Below are 24,617 nucleotides of genomic sequence, written 5' to 3'. Positions count from 1 at the left end.
TTTCCTATCAGCTTTGGGGCCTTGGGGAAATTGATTAACCTCTCTGATCCTCTCGGGCCTCCCCTCCCCCTCCCGGCCTCTGAGGAAAGGCATGCTATTTGCTCTTCTTGCCTTTTCCAGGGCACTTGGGGGTCACTCTTGTAATCCGAGTTCGCCTTCCAAGTCTCTCAAGTCCTTGCCTTGGTCCCTGTGCCTTCTCACACGCGCCTCTCTCCCCCTCTAGGAGACTGACGGCAAGGCCCTCACTGAGCTCCTTCACCATGCCTGTTGCCGCCACGAACTCTGAGTCTGGTAAGCGATTAAAGCTGTGAGCCTGCCTCAGTGGTCCCGAGGGGGATAGGCGGGGGGCGGGGGGCGGGGAGGGGCGAGGATGAGGGCGGTGGGCCCTTTCCTTTTGCACCCCTCCCCTGTCTTGCCACACGAGGTCACTCAGCCCTTCATTCTGGTGGCCTCCTCGCTGGGATAGGACAGAGCGGAGAAGGCCCGAGCTTGCTCCAGGTAGCTCGACTCGCCTGCCTGAGGGCCCCGGGTCTCTGCTCCAGAGTTGGTGGACACTGCAGCTGCCTAGGAATGGCAGGGAAGTGCCCCAGGGTGTGGCTGGGGAATCTGGGATTTGGAGGATAGTACAGGTGGGAGGGACTGAGAAGTCCATAGTGCATTTCGCCTGTACCAGAGGTAGGTAAGGGGGACTCTAGTAGGAGTAAGCGGAGAGACAAAAACAAAACAAAACAACAACAACAAAAAAAAAACCTCAGGTACGGTACGGATGCTTGCACACGTAGCTCCGTGGGTGTTATAGCCTGAGAGCGTAGTACACAGACAGGCTGCAAAGGCCCACAAACCAGCTGGGAACCTCCTGGCCTGAACTTCTGAACGAGTTGATGTGACACTTAAAGGCTGCTATTGCTGCCCCCGGCCCCCGGCCACCGCTGCTGTGTTGTTATGGCATTGCCCTGGAAGAAATCTCCCTTTGAGGACAAGTTTCCTCTGAGGTGAGGTAGCAGTATGGGACTGATGCTTTTTAATTTGGCTCCTAGATCTCCCAGACTCTGATGACAGCATTGAGTGCCCCCCCCCATCACAGACACACACCTGCATCCATGCCCCAAAGTCTACACCCCCCACCCCAGTGGTTTCTGGACCCTTGAGTGTTTTCTGAGATCCACCAGCTTGGGTCCCATGTTGCAGAGGATCGGAGAGGGCTGAATTCTTCACAGTGGACCCTGCTGTCCCCTCTGCATTCCAGGTCCCCACTTTGGGTAGAAAAGATCCTCGTTCCTATCCTCTCCGACAATGAACATTGCTGGGTGCCAGCCAAAACCTAAGCTGTGACCCCTCTGTCCCCCCCCCCCCAGGAAAGGCTCCTTTTTCATGCCACGGAATGTCTCCCAGTTTCTTGGAGGACTTATATTTTTTCCCTGCCCCCCTCCCTACCTCTCCCCTTGCTCACTGGCCAGGTACCCCACTCTAAGCTGCTTAGGAGTTAATGAGACCCGTCCCTGAGCCTGTGATTAAAGCGTCTCATCTGGGGCTGCCCAGTAAACCTGTTAACAGTGAGCAGCAGGGCTGCACAGGGAGACACGGCCCAGATGCAGGCGCCTTGGGGGGGGGGGGCACGTAGGGCAGGGAGCCCATGCTTATGTGTGTGGCTTGCTTTTTCAAACACCTCCTGGCACCCCCGCTCCCCTCGATGCGGTGCTGAGGGCTGCCCTTTGCTTCCGCATCCAAAGAAAGAATCAGGTGCTCCCTTCCCCGAGCCAGCCCACTGCTGACTTCTGAGCTTCAGAATTGAACTGTGTGCATCCTGCCTGTGCTGGTTTGAATGAAAATGGCCCCCCATGATCTCATTAACGGTGGCACCAGTAGGAAGCGTGGCCTTGCTGGAGTAGGTGTGGCCTTGCTGGAGTAGGTGTGGCCTTGCTGGAGGAAGTGTGTCACTGGGGGTGGGCTTTGAGCTTTCAAATGCTCAAGGCTGGCCCAGGGGCTATCTCTCTTCCTGTGGCTTACTTGTCCCCATCATCTGGTGGCCATTATGGGTCAGACAGAGAGACAGCGGTGCCCCTCACCTGAGGTCAGGCTCCTCTCCCACCCCCACTCCCACCCCTTTCCCTGGAACACTTCTGCTTTGGGCTCTGCAGAGGTGACATTAGCATCTTCCTTCTGCAGCCCTTTGCCATGGATCAAAATGGTCCTTGCTATTATGGGAGGGCTCACCTTTACTTCAGTTGGGGAAAGTTTAGGGGTCATGTGAGTGATGTCACACGCAGTCCGGGAATTTAGACGTCTTGTGCTCACTTACAGCCCATTGTTTCTTCTTTCTTCGCCCGCTGGCTTGCTCACTCACTCCTTCCCTTGAATCAAGGTGAGGACGTGGGCCTGCTTTCTGATGGAGCTGTCCCTTTAAATATCTCTGCCATCCCTGGGTTACTGTCCTGGTGTGTAATCCCTGCTTGCTGCCATGGTAACCAGGGGTGCAAGGCGACCTGGTGCCACTCCTCAGGGAATGGTTGACTGAAGGTGGCAACAACAGCAGCAGCAGCAGCCCTAGTGGTGGCCTCATGGGTACACATGGGGTACAGGGTCTGGATAGCACCTTTATTCTTGCTGCATAAATGGACTCTCGCCTTTTCCCTCCCCCCCAACCCCCCATCCCCGTTCCAAGATGCCTGGCTTGCTCCGGGGCATCACCCCTAACCAGATGGGTAATGGTCGCAAAAGAGAGAAGCTACTGTTGAGATGGGCTCCATGGGTACCACCATTCTGTCTTTCCCTCCATCCCCTGCCCCACTGTGCTCCAGCAGATGGCATTTGAAGTTAAGATATTTGTCTCTTGTCAAAATGGTATTGCTGCCTTCCTGCACCTACCAGGGCGAGGGGCAAGAGATGTTCTTGAGGGTTTTCTTTGGTTGAAGGGGTTATTGTAAAGAAACCAGCCTGGGGTGAGGGAGAGGGTAGGAGTCAGCATCAGTTGAAGTGGAGAAGAGACATCCATTAAAAAAAAAAAAAAAAGAGGTACGGTAGCAAGATGGGAGCCAAGCTCTGCCCGCCACACGGGATTTCTGCACAGGCTGAGAGGGAGGTCCCAATCTAGAGGGATTTACTCCGGTCCCTCAAGCTCGAGCTCATCGCCACCTCCCTACCTGCTCCGGGTACTAAGTGACAAGGGATCTGGCTAGTTTAGGATGTGACTCTCTCCTGCCACCGCCCTCCTCCCACCCATTACCGCCCCCTCCTCACCAGCAGGCGGGCTTTAGCCAATCAACAAGGCGGTCCGGGAGGCAGAGCCTTGCTATTGGCTGATCCTCCAGCGCTCCTAGAGTCCCGCCTTCTTTAGCTCAGCCCGCTTCTAGCTGGGAAGGCGCCGACCTCGCGGGACGCGGGAGACAGTTCCAGGGCTGCCAAAGGGGTCGCCATGGCCTGCAGCCCAGGCAGTGGAGTTTCCTTGGAGGGGATTTCCCTGGGCTCCTCTGAAGAAGCAGAGCTCCGTAGGGAAGGTAGGAAGAGGTGGGATGGAGAACCAGGGGGAGGGGTACTCACCTTTTAACTGACCCTCCCTTCCACCAGTAGGCTTTGGGGCACCTGGGCAGCGGCGCCCTTAGGGGAGACCTGGATGCCTAGCTTGCCAGAAGAGCTGATCTGGGAGAGGGCATCACAACCCCCTGCCTCAGTCCCCAACCCCAATAGCTGGTTGTCTGGGGAGTCAGTGAGCAGACTGGGAAGGGCTCCTCTCTCGGTTCCTCTGAGAGACCCAGAAGGACCTTGTAAGTCTCTGGTCTTTGCTCCGCCCAGGCCTGGAGGAAGGGTCTGAAAGCAGGCTCAGCTGTTGCTTACGGGGAAGGTGGGGAGGGGGCGGGGGAGGAGGGAGGAAAGGGAGCTCAGGAGCCCTAAGCCATCCACTCCAATCTCCAGTTTCAGGGAGGGGAGCTCTGACAAGAGTGTTGAGAGAGGCTCCCGGAAGCCTGTTTTCCCTACCCCCTCCTCCAGCGTTTGGACGCTGTTCTGCAGATGTAGGCGTGGGTGGCAGATTAATGATACCCCCTGCCCATCTTTGCTCCCAGATGGGCACACTGCTTCGTTTCTTCCTTCCACCCCCTGGAGCTCCCTCCCACCTTAGCCCCTGAGTGAAGGCAGCCGCCACCCATGTCTCAGAGGCCAGTTTCAGGTGTCCAGATGTCGTTGGCTAATAAGTCTTATCCCAGGTTGAGAATGCTCATCCCTGGGGTGATGTGGCTTTTGACCTCTGCCCTTGGTACCCACAGCCACCCCAGCACCCAGGATGCTTGCTTCTCCAGCCCCTGCTTCAGTTTTGACTTTGTTTGTTTTCTCAAGACAGGGGTTTCTCTGTGTAGCCCTGGCTGTCCTGGAACTCTCTGTAGACCAAGCTGGTCTCAAACTCACCTGCCTCTGCCTCCTGAGTGCCGGGATTAAAGGTGTGCACCCCCACCGCCTGGCCAATTTTGGCTTTGTTTGTTTGTTTGTTTTTTGTTTTGTTTTTTGAGACAGGGTCTCTCTGTATTGGCTGTCCTGGACTAACGTTGTAGACCAGGCTGTCCTTAAATTCAGCGATCAGCCTGCCTCTGCCTCCCAAGTGCTGGGATTAAAGCAATGCGCCACCACCGCCCGGCTCAGTTTTGGCCTTTTATTATGAATTAATTTCTAAAAAGTGATGTTTGTCAAAGCGGAGGGAAAGACTGGATCTAGGGCCAGTGGATTGTGCACCATCACACTACTAGTGGTATATATAGTTTGGACTGGTGTTGCGTTGGTCCTGACCTTGTGCATGGCCTCCTGCTTGGACTCAGGGACATGCTCCAAGCACTGCCTTAACACCCTCACCCCACCACCCCTCCCCCGAGCCTGCCAGCCACAGGTGGCTTCAACCCATCGAGAGGTTGAGTGGGGTGTCTGGTTCTTTGAAGCTGGGCAGGATCTGGAATGGGACACCTTCCCCTGCTCCTTGGTCTGATTGCTGGTGGGCCCCTACCTTTCCAAGCTGGCATTGTTTAGGGTGGAAAAAACAGGTCAAGAAAACTGCCACTTGCCTCTAGGATCCCTGCCTGAGGTGTACAAGGGCCTGGGTATTTGTGAGAGGGGAGTAGAAAGCGCTGTTGGGTGACATCTGTGGGGCTGGGCATGGGACGAGTCTGGGCTGGATTTTGGTCTTCTGTGCCCAGCTGATACTGAGCGTCTCTCTCCCTCTTCCCCAGCCATGCAGCAAGTCTTGGACAACCTGGGATCCCTCCCCAATGCCACTGGGGCTGCGGAGCTGGACCTGATCTTCCTTCGAGGCATTATGGAAAGCCCCATAGTCAGATCCCTGGCCAAGGTATGATGTATGGAGTTGTGGGGGGATGGGGGGGTGATGTACCTGGGAGTCTCAGGGGACCCTAGGAATGGGGCATGTGGCAGAAGAAGCCACCGGAAAGGGTGTGGAGGCTATCATTGCCTGAGTGATGAGCCTGAGGGAGCAAGTAGAGGAGTGTCCCCTGCCCCTGGCTGGTGAGAGGTGGCAGGTGGAACATCTGCCTGAGAGAAGAGCAATGCCTGTGCGTTGGAATCTCCAGACTGGTCCTGCCCACTTCTCTGCCTTTGAGTGTTTGTGCATGTGTGTCAGGAGGGAGGCAGGCTCAGTAAAGGAGACATTAATAAGGATTTTTGCAGGGGCATAGAGGACAGATGTTTACCCGAGCCTCTGGGGACGGAGGATCCACACTAATGTGAGTGTGGAAGAAACGGAGAGGGTCAGGCATGTTGGGCCATAGGAAGGGCTGGGGTAGAAACATCCAAGTGAGAGGTAGCTGGGAGTGTGAAGCTGTGGTGTCGGGCGCGAGACAAGGAGAGTGAGTTGTGAAGATGGTGGCAGGCTGGAAGAGAGCACTGGGGATCATGCCCGGGGGTCCAAACATCTTCCCTCGAGTGTCAAGCAAGCTTTGTACATTTTAGGCAGGAAGGGACAGTGACAGAGGTGTTTAGGGCCACCTCCCACCCCCACCCCACCCCGGGAACACGGAGGGAAGGGTTTCAGAGGTCAGTTAGGGACCACATGGTAGTTAGAACTGGATTGTTAAGAGGCAGTGGATGCTGCTGCTGAGAACTTGTGTTTGGGATGGGGTAGGACATTGTAGGGCTCCCAAGGTTCCACCCTGAGCGGGGGCATGGGGGGAGGGATGCGGGGGGAGGGGGAGGACAGGCTGGTGTTGCGTCTTTAGCAGAGAGAGTGAGCACAACAGTAGGGAGGGCGTCTTTTGTGGGGAAGGAGGTGCTCAAGGGGTGGGCTGGAGGCAAGGCTGGGCATGCTGGGAAGTCGGGCCTGTCACTGGGAAATCTAAGTAAAGGCAGGCCTTTCTTTCTCTCCTGGGATTCAAGGGTCAAGGCTTGAGCAGGGCATCCGGAGCAAAGTTTGGCCAGTCACTGAAGGGGAGAGACTGTAGTGAGCAGGGACCCAGACCAGCCCATGGCAGGCACTGATGTCCCAGGGTGGGATGACTCAATCCCTAGGCAAAGAGGAAGAAGAAGGTGGCTTTGATCTAGGCCCCGGATGTGGGTGGATCCATGAAGGAAGCCTGAGACTGATTTGGACAGCATGGCTTCCAGGGCCCAGGCTAGGAGGAAGCAAAAAGACAGGGATTGGGGGTGGGGGGGTGTGGGGGTGAGGGGTGGGGGGGGTGAGGGGTGGTGGTGGTGGGGTCTCTTTGAGGTTGCAGGACAGCTGAGGAGTGGTGGAGCTGTGGAGATGGAAGGAAAGGCCCAGGTCAGAGAGAGGAAGGTAGGAAGTAAAATATTTCCCAGGAGGGCAGTCCTGGGGCATGGCGTTGACCATACAGGGTGTGACAGCTTATAGATGGGTCTGCTGTTCAGGGGTGTCCTGGAGGGGAGGGCTGTAGGTGTGGGTGGACATGGGTACATATTCCTGGGAAGCTGAGGCAGTGGCAGATGATATGGGAACAAGACTAAGGCCAACAGAGTCTTCAGGAATAAATGGTGGGGAGGGTGGTAGGGTTCTCTTTCTCGTGTGTGTGTGTGTGTGTGTGTGTGTGTGTGTGTGTGTGTGCGTGTGTACACTGTGTGTGTGTACACTGTGTATGTACACATCCATGCATATGTTTATGTGCTTGTGGAACCCAGAGATTGAAATTGGGTGTCTTCTCAACAGCCAACCCAGGGACCCTTTCCTTCTCCACCTCCCCAGTGATGAGATTACAGATGTGTAGCCCTGCCTGGCTTTATACCTGGGTGCTGGAGATCCGAACTCAGGACCTCATGCTTGTACAGCAAGCCCTTTACCAACTGAGCCATCTGTCTAGCCCCAGGTCTTCTAAAGGGCCTGGTGGGGACTCTGCCACGGAGGGTGGTAGCCATGGTGTAGGGTTAGGTCCTGTTGGAGGGAGAGAGCTGCTGTGTTCCAGGGACACACCCAGCCTGTAGGAGCCAACCATGATGACATAGCTCTCTAATCCCAGCACTTGGCTTGTAGAGGCAGGAGTATCTGGAGTTCAGGGTCAGCCTCAGAGAGTTTGAGGTTAATCTAGTTGGCGCGAAAACACTGTCTTCAGAAACCACAAAAAGAAAACACTTAAAGCAATGAAAAACAAACAAAACACAAATAAGAGCAGATGATTAAAAAGTCTGAGAAGGAGCTGGGCGCATTGATGTATGCCCCTAATCCCAACACTTGGGAGGCAGAGGCAGGCAGATCTCTGTGAGTTCAAGGCCAGCCTGGTCTACAAAGTGAGTCCAGGACTGCCAAGGCTACACAGAGGAACCCTGTCTCGGGAATGGGGGGCGGGGAAGGCTGAGAGAAATTGTGTGGAAGAGAAAACATGATTGGAGGTACCAAGAGAAAGACAAGTTGCTTGTCTGCCTTCTTTGTCATTGAAGATAACATTTATTTGTTTGTTTGTTTGTTTAATTAAAGGCCAGAAGCTGGGCATGCCTATATTGCTAGCTACTCTGGCCTGTAGATCTCGTGGAGCTGGAGTTGCAGAGGGTTGTGAACCATTTGATGTGGTCGCTGGGAACAAAACTTGGCTCCCTCTGCAGAAGTATGAAGTGTGCTTAACTGCTGAGCCCCCTCTCCAGCTCTTACTTTGAAGAAGTAAAAGTGTTATGTGTGACAACTCGTCCCCCCCCCTTATCCCCTCTGCTTTCCCTTCCCAAGAGTAAACACTGGTGACGCCATTTCCCAGGATGCTTGCTGTCCTTGCTTGTACGTGGGTTTAGCACTATTAACACACCCTTTCTATACATGCTTTTTAAATTTACCATAAATGGAGTGATAGTGTAATCGGATTTTCTGTCTTTGAGATTTCTAGTTCATGTAGGGAGGAAAGTTATTGACCTAAGTATAGATAAAGATATCGGTGTCCATTTGAACTATTGTGTGCTAATTCTGACATGTGCCGGAGTGCCGTTTAGTGGCTCCTCTTTCTGAGAGACGAGGGCGGCGGTGGAGATTTTCCCCTGTAAAGGACAGCAGTGTTGTGAACGGCCATCTATCCATGTGTTTATGGCCAAGTGTGAAGCGTTCTCTGGGGTGCACTTGGCAGTGGAAGTGCTGAATGCGTGGATTTTTGAGCCTCCACATCTGTAACCTTCTGTGACTGAATTCAGAGTTGTGTGAGTTGGGACACACCGATGGGTCACAGGGTCAGGGCGAGGTGGTCCTCAGCTCACTTTCTAGTGGGACTTCCCTCAGTAACACTCCTTCCTAGGTGACCTTGCCCAAGGACTTGACTTGACAGATCTCCAAAGAGGGATTGCTGGCTCTGTCACTCACCCACCCACCCACCCACTCACCCACTCACCCACCCACTCACCCACCCACTCACCCACTCATTCTCCCAGTCATCTCTTTAACAGCTGTCCACTGGACACCCAGCATGCACCAGTGTCTTAGTTAGGGTTTCTATTGCTGCGAAGAGACACCGTGACCACAGCAACTCTTAGAAAGGAAGCATTTACTTGGGGCTGGCTTACAGTTCAGAGGTTTAGTTCATTATCCTCGTGGTGGGGACACATGGCGGCACGCAGGCAGACATGGTGCTGGAGAGGGAGCTGAGAGGTCTACGACTTGGCCCACAGGCAGCAGGGAGAAAACTGGATTGAGCTTCTGAGACCTCAGTGCCCACCTCCTAATCATACACCTCCTCCAAGAAAGCCACACCTCCTAATAGTGCCACTCCCTATGGTCCTGTGTGTGTGTGTGTGTGTGTGTGTGTGTGTGTGTGTGTGTATACACGCGCATGCGCGAGTGCCTGATTTTCATTCAAACCGCCACAGTCAAGTGTGACACCAAGATAACAGCAGATGAAATGGAGATCATTTGTTCTCCTGATAGTGCCGGACTCTGACTTCCTCTTACTGAGTCCCACAATTCCTCAGTCCCAGAAGCTCACATACAGTCTAGTTGATGTCACCAATGGTCCTGTCAGATTGTAAGTCGTGTCTTTCCTCTGGAAATGTTGGAACATAAGCTGGTTAGATTGCTCGTCCAGAAAACTCTGGGCTTCATACTCAATGCATAAGGACATTTGTCCAATCCTGAGAACCACCTTACATGAGGGGCTGGTGTGTTGAGGGCATCCTGTGTCTTCTATCATCTTGTTCTGAAACAAACAGGGAAGGAATCTTCCAGAAGGACTTCGGTAGGAAGCCCCTCCCTCCTCTGTGGGTGACCCTTGGCTGTGGAGCTTGCCTACTCATCAGAAGTCAGCACAGCCTTTCCCCTCTTCACTTTCCAAACTGGGCTTGACTGGGACAAGGGACCCACCACTTACCAGGTTTTTGTTTTGTTTTGTTTTTCCTTTTTTTTTTCTTTTTACTTTTGAGACAGAGTTTCTCTGTGTAGCTTTGGCTGTCTTCTTCTCACTTTGTAGACCAGGCTGGCCTCGAACTCACAGCGATCCATCTGCCTCTGCCTCCCAAGTGCTGGGATTAAAGGCGTGCGCCACCATGCCTGGCCCACTTACCGGTTTTAATGACTGTATAGGCAGAGATAAACTTGTGAACTAGCAGACAAAACACTTTGAGTAAAGATTCAACTATGGGGGCTGGAGAGATGGCTAAGAGGTTAAGAGCACTGACTGCTCTTCCAGAGGTCCTGAGTTCAATTCCCAGTATCCACAAGGTGGCTCACAACCATCTATAATGAGATCTGGTGCCCTCTTCTGGCCTGCAGGTGTACATGCAGGCATAACACTGTATACATAATAATAAATAAATCTTTTTTTAAAAAAAGATTCAACTATAAAATCTTTCTCTCGAAGTAGCTAAGAGCCTCCAATGGCTTCTGGTTAAACTGTAGTAATTCCTTTGCCTTTGAGGAGTTGGGCTTGACTCTTATCTCTGAAGATACAGTGGACATGTGGGAGGGTCTGGGCTGACTAGGCCTGGGGCCAAGGATAGGGGTGCCCGAGGGAGCAAACCTAGAGAATTAAAGAATTCTGGGGGCAAGCTTGGCAGGCAGCTCAGAAATCCAAGGGTTGGCTGCAGATGGCAGCTGGCAGCCCCAGCAGGTGGCTGACATCAGGGAGGGCTGACGCAGGATCCGGCAACAGGTGCTTCAGCTGCAGCCAAGGCCAAGTTGAGAAAGCCAAGTTGACTGGCTTTCAGAAATCAGGAAAGTTGCTAACAGCAGGCTCACCTGCCTGCAGGGAAATGAGGCGCGGGAAGGCAGTGTTTGAACCCGTGCACATGATGAGGAACAAAAGCCGGAGTGAAGTCAGGAGCCCCCTGACTGGTTCATGGTGTCAGTGTAGTCCATCCTGGCGGGGAGGGCATGGCGGTGAGAACACGTGATGGAGGCTCATCACACCACTGTGGACCAGGACCCAGAGAGCAGCTATAACCAGGGGCTAGGCACTAACTAACTAACTAACTAACTAACTAACGTCCCTTTTTTGGGGGGGAGATGAGACAGGGTCTCTCTGTGTAGCCCTGACTGTCCTAGAACTCACTCTGTAGACCAAGCTGACCTCGAACTCAGAGATCCGCCTGCCTCTGCCTCATGGGTGCTGGGGTTAAAGGCACCACCACAGCCCAGCCTGGGCTGTAACTTTCAATGGACCGTTCCTAGTGTCTTACTTTTGCCAGGTACGTCTACCTCCTAAAGGCTCCGCAGCTCCTGTCAGTGGTGCCACCAGCTAGGGGACACGCTTTCAAAAACACGAGCCCAGGGGGACATTTTAAGTTGAAACTCTTTTTTTTTTTTTTTTTTTTTTTTTTTTTTTAAAGATGTATTTATTTATTATGTATACAGTATTGTGCCTGCATGTACACCTGTAAGCCTGAAGAGGGCACCAGATCTCATTATGGATGGTTGTGAGCCACCATGTGGTTGCTGGGAATTGAACTCAGGACCTCTGGAAGAACAGACAGTGCTCTTAACCTCTGAGCCATCTCTCCAGCCCTAAGTTGAAACTCTTAATGGTGCAGTATGTCTCCTGGTCTTCGTGGGTGTCAGCTGTCTTCTTCTGAGAAGCGGGGAGGGTGACACCTGTTTGGTAAGAGAGTCAGGCCGGGGGTGGGGGTTGGGGGGTGGGCAGGTGGTTATAGATACAGAAATGTTGCTATGGCATGGTCTTCACCATCAGCCTGAAGTTCCTCAGAAGGCTTTGTCCCGTGGTTAGGCTGCAGTGGGTGAGCTGGCAGTGCCTCAGGTAGAGCAGTGAGGGCACAGGGAAGCCAATAACATCGGACCCTTGACAAAGGGCGTGCGGTAAGGGGGAGGAGGTGTGGCAGTGGGCAGTCAGTTAGCTTTTGCTGCTTTCCAAACCACCCGCTGTGCTGTGGTTTAGTTCTCGTGGTTTTGGTGGGCAGCTTGGGTGGCCTGGGCTTGTTCACCTGGGTGAGATGCGTGGGTCTAAGATGGCCACGCCCACACGGCTGCTGTCTCAGCTGGAAAGGCTGCTATGCTTAAGATGGCTGGCTCACTCTCCATATAGTTTCTCAGCCTCTGGGAGGATGAACCCCCCACCCCACCCCCACCCCTGTCTTCTCTTACAAGGGAAGGCAAGTTCCAGATGAGAGACACTGCCAAGCCTCTGCTTGCTCGGGTGATATTTGCTAATGTCCCACAGGCCAAAGCTAGCCGGTGTTACTGAAGGCTGATCGAAGAGTTCTGGAGCATGTGCTTGCTCTCTGGCATTCGCTTCAGATCTTGAATTTAATTATGAACCCCAGAGTTCAAAGGAGAAGTTTGTCCTTTGCCAAGATCAGAACAGTTGGAGCTAGGGGCTGGGGGAAGAGCTTTGCAGGGAGATGGCGCTGGTGGTTCTGTGGTTGCAGCCTGCTGTTGACACTAGTTCCGGAGTTCGCAGAACCAGGTGGCTAGCGTTTCTTCTACTGTCAGTTGGCCGTGTCCCTGGGCCCCTCTTCTGGACCCCACTTTGCTGGGGATGCATCGAGGGTGTGTGTCACAGGGTCCTAATGTAGCCTAGGATGGCCTTGAACTCACTACACAGCAGAGGGTGACTGAATTCCTGCTTCGACCTTCCCAGTGGTGGGATTATAGGCATGCTCCTACGCCTTGTAATGTGATGCTAGGATCCCCGTGGCTTCCTGTGTGCTGGGCGAGACTCCATCATCTGAACTGTATCCCAGGTGATGTTGAGCACAATTTTGAGATCTAAATAATATACATGGTTACCGTGGGCATTCGAGTCGCTCTCATGGGTCCCAGGTCCAGTGCCTGTAACACTGCTTCTACAGAAAAGCAGAAGAAATCTTCAAGAGGTTGAAGAGACGGCTCAGCAATGAAGGGCACTTGCTGCTCTTGCAGAGGATCCTGGTTTGGTCCTGGAACCCACCAGACAGTTCACAACCACTTGTAACCTCGGTTCCAGAGTACCCCACACTTTATCTGGGGCTGCCTTAGACACCAGGGACACTCACGGTACACACACAATACATGAAGGCAAAAATAAGCTATAGTAAAATAATACCGAGTAAAAAGCAGTAGATAAAATAAATTTTCATTCAGCATATTTTCTTTTTTTTTTTTTTTGGTTTTTCAGACAGGGTCTCTCTCTGTGTTAGCCTTGGCTGTCCTGGACTCACTTTGTAGACCAGGCTGGCCTCGAACTCACAGCGATCCACCTGCCTCTGCCTCCCGAGTGCTGGGAAGCATATTTTCATATTAAGTGAAAAACAAACAAAAACTCCAAGTTAGGCCCCTAAGACTTCACGTATTTAGCATGATTCTGTTTTTCTAAAGGTAAAGTGGCTACAAATTATATTTACTTTAGGACTGTGTGGGATCCATATAGATGTAATAAAACTTAAACCGGAGCCGGGCATGGTGGCGCACGCCTTTAATCCCAGCACTCGGGAGGCAGAGGCAGGCGGGATTGCTGTGAGTTCGAGGCCAGCCTGGTCTACTAAGCGAGTCCAAGACAGGCAAGGCTACACAGAGAAACCCTGTCTCAAAAAACAAACAAACCAAAAAAAAAAAAAAAAAAAAAAAACCCAAAACAAAAAAACCAAAACCAACCAACCAAACTTAAATCAGAAGCCAGGGAATCAGGAACTCAGGCAATGGAGATGTGGTAGGAGAGGCCGGTGGTTAGCAGACGTCTTCGGTTGACTTTCAAGCCACTGTGTATGAGGCAGTTAGGAAGACCCCATGGACTCAGTCAGCACTGGGGCACCATCGCTGAGTTCCAGAGACCTCCAGAAGTTTGCTGGCGATTGTGATAGAGGCTGGGTGTGGCCCGCACTGGTGAGCCAGCTGTGCCTCGGCCCTCCGAAATGCTTTGTGCTGGATGGTTCCGTATTCAGAGTTTTCTCTGGGCTGCAGAAGTTGGTCTTGGGACTGCCTATGGTAAGGTTCCAGGCAGAAGCTGTAGGAATAGAGACCAAGGGGTCTTTGATGGGGGTGAGGGGGTCACTATATGAAGCAGAGTTCTCTAACGGAACAAAACTGGTAGGGTGAATATATTAGGTACATGTATATGTACACACACACACACTTCCCCCACCCCACCCCCTCTCTCTCTGCTGTGGCCATATTCCTGGCGCCTAAATGCCTTTCTTCTTTCTTAGAGTTCAGGATTTGGGCTTCTATATTCCCAGCGTTGGTATTGGTCTTGGGCACAGAGGTGACCCGGTGCCAGGGAAGCTCCATCTCTCTCTCTCAGGCTCCATGGACTGTGTTAAGCCCAGTGACTGGATCACACAGGTCTCTGGGAGTGTCCACCCAATACAGGCATGTTTCTGTCTCCATACACAGCTCCTTGTGTCCCTTCAGTAGCATATACCCCTCTAACAGGAACATTGGCAAACCGAGAGGAAGATGAGCCATTAGGTGGTCATGACTGGTGCCGTTCCCCGACCTCTTTGGCGAAGAGAGAGGAGAAAGGACCTTTGCAGCCTTTCTGAGCAACAGTGTCTGCCAGGCATTGTGGCTGTCTCCATCACTCCTCATTGTGTTTCTGGGAGATGTTATTAAAGTCCCATTTCAGAGAGCTGATTCCAGCAAATTGTCCCCTGGCCTCTGCATGCACTCTGTGGCATGCTCCCTCCAACAAGAGAAATGCCATAAGATAAGCAAGTGAATAGAAATGAAAAATTTCCCTATATGAAGCTGGGTTTGGTGGCTGGCTCCTGCGTGCCTGTAGTCCCAGCACTTAGGGAGCTGAGGTGGGAGGGTCCCATGAGGCCAAGAGTTTGAGAGCAGCAGAGCAGTGTATCAGGAGCCTCACTCCAGAACAAACAAACAGAACACCCCTATCTTGTGGGCTGAAAAAAAAAAAAACATTGCGGAATCTTTAGAAAACGCACCCAGCCGCACCATCCATGACTCAGTCCACTTCAAAGTGTGGCGACTCTCAGTCCAGTTTCCCCCTCACCTCCACCTGCCGCCTCCCTCGCCCCTGAGGCAGTCTCAGCACCGGCAGTGTATGCCCAGTTTATCTCTGGGCATTTCAATGTGCGCATCCAAGACAAGGCTTTTTTTTCTTTCTTTCTGTTTATTTGTTTTGCTTTTTTTCAAGACAGAGTTTCTCTGTGTAGCCTTGGCTGTACTGGACTCACTTGTAGACCAGGCTGGACTCGAACTCACAATGATCCACCTGCCTCTGCCTACCAAGTGCTGGGATTAAAGATGTGTGCCACCATGCCCAGCTTTCTTTTCTTTTCTTTTCTTTCTTTCTTTCTTTTTTTAAAAAAAGATTTATTTATTTATTATGCATAGAATATTCTACCCCCATGTGTGCCTGCATGACAGAAGAGGGTGCCAGGTCTTGGTATAGATAGTTACGAGTCACCATGTGGTTACTGTCTAGGCTGGCTAGACAGTAAGCTTCAGGGATCTACATGTCCCCTTGTTATATCCTCATCTCCATCCTCTTACCCCCGCCTCACACGCCCCAGTGCTGGTATCCACCTTTACTGGGGGGAGGTTCCGAGACAGGGTTTCTCTATGTAGCCTTGGCTGCCCTGGGCTCACTTTGCAGACCAGGCTGGCTTCGAACTCACAGAGATCCGCCTGCCTCTGCCTCCTGAGGGGCTGGGATTACAGGTGTGCGCCACTGTGCCCAGCGAGCGTCAGCTACCACTCTTTAATGTTTGTCTTGGGCATCTGATTTCAGGGCCTCATGCTTACACAGTAGGAAATGTACTGACAGCCATGTTCCCAGCCTCCTGTGGTGTAGTCGTAATAAATAGCACTGAGGCTCCCTGACAGGCGTTTTTAAAGATATCTAAGTAGATCCACAGTTCACACCAAACATCAGAATGAACTGCAAGCGGCTCAGAGATCTTAGAAGGAAACATATCTGTGTAGGGGACCCACCCAACCTCAGAATTCAGATGCACGAAAGATGAATACATTCGGCCATATTAAACATACTTTGTTCTCAAGGCAAAAACTACCATAAGCAGAATCCAAAGCTAAATGACAAGATGGAGGAAAACGATTTGCTAAAGATGTCACAAATAAAGGGCCAATCTTCTCAATATAGACAGAACATTTAAAAATGGGAAAAGGTGGTGGTGGGGGCCAAATATAAAAATTGGCAGAAGAAATGAACAGACAATCCACACAAGAAGATACACAGATGGTCGTTAAACATATGAGGAGATGCTTGGCTGCAGCCGTAACAAGCAAAATGCAAATTAAGCCCCTTGAGGGAGTGACTGGCAGGTGCTCAGGAGTCTGATCAGTATACTGCGGGGGTGGGGGTTGAGCAGGGGGGTGGGGAGCTTTGGAGACTTTTCACATGTGATGCTGGTGGCAGAGGAAGTTTTGGCTGCAGCTCCAGGGTCTCTAAGACACCTGCTTGACCCAGCCAGACTTCTAGGAATCCCACATACATAGGATACAGAGCAACGCGCCATGGTTGTTTACCACAGTCTATTGCAATAGCAAAAATTAGAGGACTCCAGGTGTGCAGCGGAGGGCTGTGCAGTCATTAAAAATGTAATAGTGATGGAGGGAAATCACAGTCTGTGGCGTGGGGGTGGTTTCTAGAGAGAAACCCAGCCGGTGCCTGTCTTTAATCCCAGGACTTGGGAGGCAGAGGCAGGAGGATCTCTCTGAGTTCACATACTGAGTTCAAACCAGTCTGGGCTACATTGTGAGACTCTGTCTCAAACAAATAAAGAAACAACACACCCCCCAACACACACACACACACACACACACACACACACACACACACACACACACAGGGGCTGGAGAGATGCTTCAGCACTGCCTGGGCTTCCAAAAGATCCAGATTCGATCCCAGCACCTACATGGTAGCTCACAACCATCTGGAACTGCAGTTTCAGGGAGTCTGACACCCTCTTCTGGTCTCTGTGGGCACTGCATGTATGTGGTGCACTGACAGAGGCAAAACACTCATACAGAGTGAATGAGATTTGAAAAAATAAAATTCCAAACAAACAGAAAGTAAGTAGGAGAAACAAATGAATTGACATTCTAGTTTTGTGGAGACAGCATAATCCCTAAACTGATGAAATGATTCCTTTTGGATGTGTGTGTGTGTGTGTGTGTGTGTGTGTGTGTGTGTGTGTGTGTACACAGTACAGTGGGGCTGGACCTCAGACTTTGAGTTTACTTTTTAGTGTAGGTTTGAAAATTGAGCTATATCAAGGCACAAATTAAAAACAAAATTAGGTGGTGGAAAAAAGCATAATCTAAAGTTGAGGGGAAATAGATTCATCTATCCAGGTATTAAGTTCTGCTGATTGTACAGAAATGGTATTAATTCAGGCGACTTGTACAATGTTCCGACTCTACACTGGCAAAGAATACATGAGTTGAATGCTTGGGGCTCCTCTAAATTTCTCATAGCCCTAATGCAGTAGCATTAACAAGTGTGTCCTTTAGGGGGCGCTTAGCTCATGAGTGTGGAGTCTTCAGTGAGATTAGCAACCTTCTAGGTCCCTGGAGGGAAATCCCGTAGCTCTTTTTAAAGTCTTTGGCTTCTAACCTCCCTGCCTGCAAGACTGTAGGAGATAGCTTTCTGTTGTTTCTAAGTTACTCAGCATCAAGGAGGCTTCGTTGTTGATGTTGTTATTTTTGATGGTGTTCAGGACTGAACCCAGGGCCTTGCACATTCCAAACATGTCTTGGTCTATCACCAACCTACGTTCCCAGCCCTCAGAGTCGGGCTATTTTTTGGTTATAACAGTAAAAACGTACCAAGATAATACTTGCCTTAGTTATGGTTTTATTGCTGTGAAGAGACACCATGACCAAGGCAGCTCTTATGAAGGAAAACATTTAGTTAGGGCTGGCTTACAGTTTCAGAGGTTTGGTCCATTATCGTCATGGCAGGAGGCGTGGCAGCGTGCAGGCAGACACCGTGCTGGAGGAGCCAAGAGTTGTACATCTGGATCAGCAAGCTGCAGGAGACTTGATGCTACACTGGGCGGAGCTTGAGCATAGGAGACCTCAAAGCCTGCCCCCACATTGACACACTTCTTCTAACAGGGCCACACCTCCTAATAGTGCCACTTTCTATGGACCAACCATTCAAACACATGAATCTATGGGGGGCATCTCTATTCAGACCACCAGAATACTTAAGATAAAATGCTTAAAAATAAAATGAGTTCAAGCTGAGTGTGGAGGCACATGCCTTTAACCCCAGAATTCCGGAGGCAGAGGCAGGTGGATTTCTGACTTTGAGGCCAGCCTGGTCTACAGAGTGAGAGGCAGGACAGAGAAACGCTGTCTCAAAACAAAACATCTTCAGCGTTCACCACCACATATGGCTAGTGAGTTCCATGTTAGACAGCACAGAGGACATTTCTACTCACGGACACATCTTATACATGTCATGTAAGGACCGTGAGCTGTCAGGAGGCAGAAGCACGCAGATCTCTGTGCAATCAAGGCCAGCCTGGTCCACATACCAAGTTCCAGGCCAGCCAAGGCTACATAGCAAACAAAACAAACAAAACATTCCCCACAAAAGACCAAAGAGAGCCCTAGATCATCTTGTTTTTCACTCGGTTGAGCTGAAGGACAGAGCAAAAAGTTAAGTGATGGCTGTGACTAGAAGTGAGTCCTCACTGAGCAAGGGTAGAGGTGGGAATCTGCAGTGGAGAAAGACAAGGACAACCCTGTAGAATAATCTTAACGGGAACTGGCAGCATTGGCTACTAAGGAAATCGAGGACAGGGGCCAGTGAGATGGCTTAGAGGGGTAAACATGCTGACCATGCAAGCTTGATGACCTCAGCTCGATCCCTGAAACTCATGTAAACATGGAAGGAGAGAACCAGATCCATGAAGTTGCCCTCTGGCCTCCACATGTGTGCTGTGGTATACGCAGATGTGCACACACACACACACTCCATAGTAATAAAATACAGTTGTTTGTTTTTTAAGTTTTTCAAGACAGCGTTTCTCTGTATAGCTCTGGCTGTCCTGGACTCAATTTGTAGACCAGGCTGGCCTTGAACTCACAGCGATCCACCTACCTCTGCTTCGTGAGTGCTGGGATTAAAGGCGTGCCCCACCACGGCCAGCTCAATAAAACACAGTTTGAAAGTAAACAACACACGAGAAGCTACAAGCACCGAGAGCCAGTTTTGGCTTCTGAATTCCATTCCCCGACAGAGGACTCTTTGGAGAAGTGGCTGGTTCCAGACCTGGGTTAGGGAAAGTATTAGGTGAGACTCTGTCAGAATGGAAGACGTTGCTCTTGGATGGATGGACCCATGTCGACAGGACGCAGGTGCGGATGGGTTCCCCCTATATCAACCCAACATCACCTTTCTCTGGTCGTCGGTCTCTAAGGCAATAGTCCTTTTCTGACAAAGGAGCCTGCACATCCGGGTGAGCACACCCAAGCGTGTACAGCTCCTTTTGTCTGGCCATCCAGAATCAGTCTGTCTTCATCCGCACTTGAACAAAACAGAGGAACCAGGAGCTAGGATGCTGACAGTGTGGCAGGGCTGACACTGTCCCCCAACACCTGCCCCACATTGGGCGCCAGTTGTAGCTTGTTTTTTTTCTACGCCCTGGGTCCTTCTTTCTCTCACCAGTGTCATTCCCCTATCACTAGATAGGAGAGAAAGAAGCATAGAGGGGGAGAGAGAAATAAAGATCCTTGAATCTAATTTCTTCGTTGAGCATGACTACTAACAAACTGAAGCCCCCTCTCCCCCACATGTCACACAACCGCCAACCCTACCTATCGAGACCCTAGCATTTATTATATACCCTCTGAAAAGTTCCCAAAATTGCAAACATCACACAATCTCAGAGACTATCTGCAGCTGGCAAAACCACCACTCTGCTAGAGCAAGAGACAAATCGTAGTCGGCTCCTACAGACAGTCCGAAGCAGCCCTGCATCCCTACTTCTGGGATTAAAACAAAAGCATACTCTTACATTTTGTTTTGTTTGTTTGAAGAAACTACAATTCTCACTACAGGTTCCCCTTGGAGAACATGAGGCAGTGAAGATGATGCTGGTCCTGGGTACCACAACACACTCCTGTAACCCAGCACTTGAGAGGCTGAGGCAGGAATATTGGCATTTGAGAACAGCCTGGGATACATGGCAAGACCCTTCCTAAAAAACAATTAGCCAGAAACCAAACCCAAAACAAAAGCAATAGTGATGGAAATAGAAAAAAACAAAACAAAACAAAAAAAACCACACACACACACACACACACACACACACACACACACACACACACAGAGGAGGAGGGGTAGGGGCGGGGGTGGGAAGCGGACTCATGACTCCTCTTCGGACATATAGGCAATTGATGACTGCTGAGGGAGATTTTCTTCAGTGGTAGGGACAGCTAAGGTGCCCATGTGTCTGTAAATGACCTCTCACTCACATCCTCTAAGGCAGAGTGTCTCAACCTGTGGGTCACCATCCCTTTGAGGGTCACATACCAAGTACCCCACATATCAGATTTTTACATTACGAGTCATAACAGAACCAAAAGTCATAGTTATGAAGTAGCAAAGGAAAATATGGTTTGGGGTCACCACAACGGGAAGAACTGTATTAAAGGGTCGCAGCGTTAGGAAGGTTAAGAACCACTGCTCCAAACAGTCCTGATGACGCTCCCTGGCTCACTAAGCAAGCAAGCACACCACAAGACATGGAAGCAGAGGAAAACTAGTTGTGAAGAGGGACGGGGACCCGTGGCAGTAGGAAGGACACGAGACGGCGTAGTGCGGAGTGAAGAGGATCAAAGCACTTACCATGGGGCTGGAAGTTGGCTCGGCGGTCACAGCACTGGCTGGCTGCCCTTCCAGAGGACCAAGGGTGGATTCCCAGCACGCACATGGCAGCTCACAGCTGTAACTCCAGACCCAGGAGATGCAGTGCCTCCTCCTGAGGTTCTGAGGTACTGATTTCATGCGGTGCCCAGACAAACATGCTTGCAGAACACTCACATACACAAAATAGGAGACGTGTATAATGTGCCACAGTGAAGCCCATCACACGTAATTTATACACACGCGTGTGCACACACGTACTAATCAAACATTTAAAAAATCACCCCAACTTTTCTGCTTAAAGACAACATGTAGGCAAGCGAGAAGGGCCGTATTTAAATAAAACTATCAGTGGATTTAAAAAAATAAAAATAAACTGTTCATAGCAATACACCAGAGAAAGGCCAGCACTTTGAGGCAGAGGCAGGTGGATCACTGTGAGTTCGAGGCCAGCCTGGTCTACAAAGTGAGTCCAGGACAGCCAGGGCTACCCAGAGAAACCCTGTCTCAAAAAACAAAACAAAACTAAACTAAAACAAAACAACCCAGAGAAAGGAGACAGGGTTGGATGGGAGGAGGAATGAAAGGGTTTTTTTCTTCTCAATGTGTGTGTGTGTGTGTGGTTGACATGCTTGTGGGCACACATGTGTGGGTGGGTGCACACGTACCTGTGTGTGGAAGCCCGATGTTGAGGCTGGGGGTCATCCTCCATGGCTCTCCCACCTTACTTATTGATGCAACGCCTCCGAAGCAAACCCGGAACCACCCACGTGTCTAGCCTCTCTGGCCACTTTGTTCTGAGGAGCTCCTGTCTCTGTCTTCCCAGGCCGGGGTGACAGACCACCTGCTGCCCACCCAGCGTTTACATGGGTCTCCCTGCAGCTTGACCCTCAGCTATCTCCTTGGCCCCAGGAAAAGCTCTTTGCCCCAGCAGAATGCCAATCAAAATGGGGACGGTTGGCAGCTACTTACCGCTGAGCAGCTTCGGATAGGCTACCAGATCCAGGCAAGGGTCCAGGCTGCCGGATCCATTGGGGAGGGATCACTGGGGTCAGACAGTCACAGTCGTAAAGCGTGGGAAAGACAACAGCTCCCCTGTGTAAGAACCCCTGCCAAGTGCTTAACCAAGTGTAACTATGAAAAATCAGACAAATCCAGCTGTGGCCCGGTTGCCGAGCAATCGCCCAGGCTCTTTTTAAAAGTCTGAAATTCATTGAGGTTTTCTAGGTTAAAGAAGAATGATGACCAAAAGCGGCACATGATTCCCGGTAGGATCTTGGTCAGGGGGAAAAATTACCATACGTGACTACATTACCTTGTGTGCATGCGCACACGTGCATGTGTGCATGTGCGTGTGTGTTAATGCAGAGTGGTTTAGAGAGTGGAGGGGCTAATGTAATCTGTCTTTGGGATTGTCTCATCCATAAACTCAACTTTTTTGGGACTGGGTTTCTCTGTGTAGCCTTGGCAGTCCTGGAACTCCCTGTATACACTAGGCTGGCCTTGAACTCACAGAGATCCATCTGCCTCTATTTTTCAAGTGCTGGGATTAAAGGTGTGTGCCACCACCGCCTGTCTTTGCTGGAGAGAGGAAAACAAAGTACACATGAGTGTGTGTGTGTGTGTGTGTGTGTGTGTGTGTGTGTGTGTGTGTGTGTGGCTGGCTGGCTGGCTTGTGTAGCTGAAATGGGACCCAGAGTGATGTTGCGAGTGGCATCTGAGTCAGGACTCGTGACTTGGAGCCAGAGGAGAAGTGCTGCTTGGCATCCTGGGACTCCTGGCTGGCTGGCCTTATCTGTACTGCTTCCACACCCCAGGCCCACGAGCGGCTGGAGGAGACGAAGTTGGAGGCCGTTCGGGATAACAACCTGGAGCTGGTGCAGGAAATCCTCCGGGACCTGGCACAGCTGGCGGACCAGAGCAGCACCGCGGCAGAGCTGGCCCGCATCCTCCAGGAGCCCCACTTCCAGGTTCCTGGCTGTTGGCTGCGGGGGGCGGGGGGAGGGGGTGGAGTGGGCAACTTCCTGGCAGAACCCGGTTGGGAAGCCAGTATTGGGCACACCCCCATTATCCCTTCTCTTTCCATCGCTTTTCAGTCCCTTCTGGAGACACATGACTCAGTGGCCTCAAAGACCTATGAGACGCCACCCCCCAGTCCAGGTCTGGATCCCACGTTCAGCAACCAGCCGGTACCTCCTGATGCAGTGCGAATGGTGGGCATCCGCAAGACTGCAGGAGAGCATCTGGTGAGGGTCAGGGGCCGGGGGCGGGACAGCGGCAGGAGAGCATCTGGTGAGGGGCCGGGGGCGGGGCCGGGGGCGGGGCCGGGGGGGCATCGGCAGGAGAGCATCTGGTGAGGGTCAGAGGCTGGGGGCGGGGCGGGGGGGACAGCAGCAGGAGAGCATCTGGTGAGGGTCAGAGGCTGGGGGCAGGGGGGGGGGACAGCAGCAGGAGAACATCTGGTGAGGGTCAGAGGCCGGGGGCGGGGCCGGGGTGGGGGACAGCGGCAGGAGAGCATCTGGTGAGGGTCAGAGGCCAGGGGCGGGGCCGGGGGGGGGGGACAGAGTCGCCAGTGGGGGAGGAGAAAGGGCAGGTGGGAGTTCAAGATGAAGGCTAGGTCCAGCTTGGCCCTAGGGAGGACCAGTAGGACTTAGGAGCATGAGGCGTGTGTGTACACACAAACACACACATGTACACAGGCACTCTCCCTCAGGATCGTCTCCAGGCTGTGTCTGTAAGTGACGAATTGAGACAAGAATAAAAGACTTTGAGTAGAGATGAGGGTGGGGACAGAAATGGGAGGGCCACCAGGGCCCCCCTTTGAAGACGAGAAACAGAGGTAAAAGTCTTACCGTCCACTCCTCCGGTCCCTCAGGGTGTGACATTCCGAGTGGAGGGCGGTGAGTTGGTGATTGCCCGCATTCTGCATGGGGGCATGGTGGCTCAGCAAGGCCTGCTGCACGTGGGTGACATCATCAAGGAAGTGAATGGGCAGCCGGTGGGCAGCGATCCCCGGGCACTGCAGGAGCTCCTGCGCAGCGCCAGTGGCAGCGTCATCCTCAAGATTCTGCCCAGCTACCAAGAACCCCATCTGCCCCGACAGGTGGGCGTGTCCGCATGAACCCCACCCAGCTCCTCGATGGGGCCCTCTTAGCTGTAGCTCTCGGGTCCCTCGGAGCTGTTTCACTCTCGAACATTCACCCAAGGAAAAAGAGACAGCAGCAGGGTCTCCAGGCAGGTGCCACTCATTACAGCCACACGTGTGGCACACAAGCACACATTTACTTGTCTTCTATGCACACGCGCAAGGGATATGTGGGTTTCTGTTCCTAGGAAGTCTTACCTAAGTGTGCAAGAGATTGTCTTGAGTGTCCCGAGTGTACAAAGAGATGCAGATCTTTGTGGTCTTTGCACTTTGTGTGTGTGTGTGTGTGTGCGCGCGCGCGTGCGCGCAAGACCTCGCTCCTTGGCTTTTGAACTCTCAGAGTTCTGCTCTTCTGTAGGTGCTAGTGACCCCTGCTGGGATCAAACGCCCCCCCCCCCCACTCCCTGCCCAGGCCTGACCCATCCTTGGGCTGTTTCTCAATTGTATAATCTGAGTCTTTGAGTTTCAGTTGTCCAGAAGAGTACTACCAGGAAGGCAGTGTAGGCAGGCCTTGGAGGCATCACTCCTCCAGGGACGGTGGCCGGGAGGGGGGTGGACCGTCTGCCGAAAAACACGTCCAGAGGAGGCGTTTCTCTTCATTACCTTGACTCTTCCCAAATCCTTGGGCTCAGGTGTTTGTTAAATGCCACTTTGATTATGACCCTGCCCGGGACAGCCTCATCCCCTGCAAGGAAGCCGGCCTGCGCTTCAACGCTGGGGATTTGCTCCAGATTGTAAACCAAGACGATGCCAATTGGTGGCAGGTGAGCCGG

At 51.9% G+C, this 24,617-nt stretch overlaps 1 protein-coding gene across 3 annotated transcripts in view; it reads left to right on the top strand.

Annotated features, from left to right (window-relative positions):
- MPP2 (MAGUK p55 scaffold protein 2) overlaps positions 1-24,617 on the top strand; it is a 30,937-nt gene that overhangs the window by 2,860 nt on the left and 3,460 nt on the right. Inside the window, exons 2-7 of one of the 3 annotated variants that reach the window (XM_084748059.1) lie at positions 224-291; positions 5,208-5,326; positions 22,517-22,669; positions 22,796-22,945; positions 23,575-23,802; positions 24,477-24,608. In XM_084748059.1, coding sequence (XP_084604185.1) covers positions 261-291; positions 5,208-5,326; positions 22,517-22,669; positions 22,796-22,945; positions 23,575-23,802; positions 24,477-24,608 — 813 coding nt within the window. In that variant the 5' untranslated portion in view covers positions 224-260. Of the gene's footprint in view, positions 1-223; positions 292-3,339; positions 3,495-5,207; positions 5,327-22,516; positions 22,946-23,574; positions 23,803-24,476; positions 24,609-24,617 lie in introns of those variants that run through there. The other 2 variants (XM_084748058.1, XM_084748057.1) reach the window with 2 other exon arrangements.

This window comes from Acomys minous (genome assembly GCF_964271855.1).
Source record: "Acomys minous genome assembly, chromosome: 12".
Lineage (NCBI taxonomy): Eukaryota > Metazoa > Chordata > Mammalia > Rodentia > Muridae > Acomys > Acomys minous.
The sequence above is the reverse complement of the archived record's forward strand: the minus strand, read 5'-3'. Positions and strand labels throughout refer to the sequence as shown.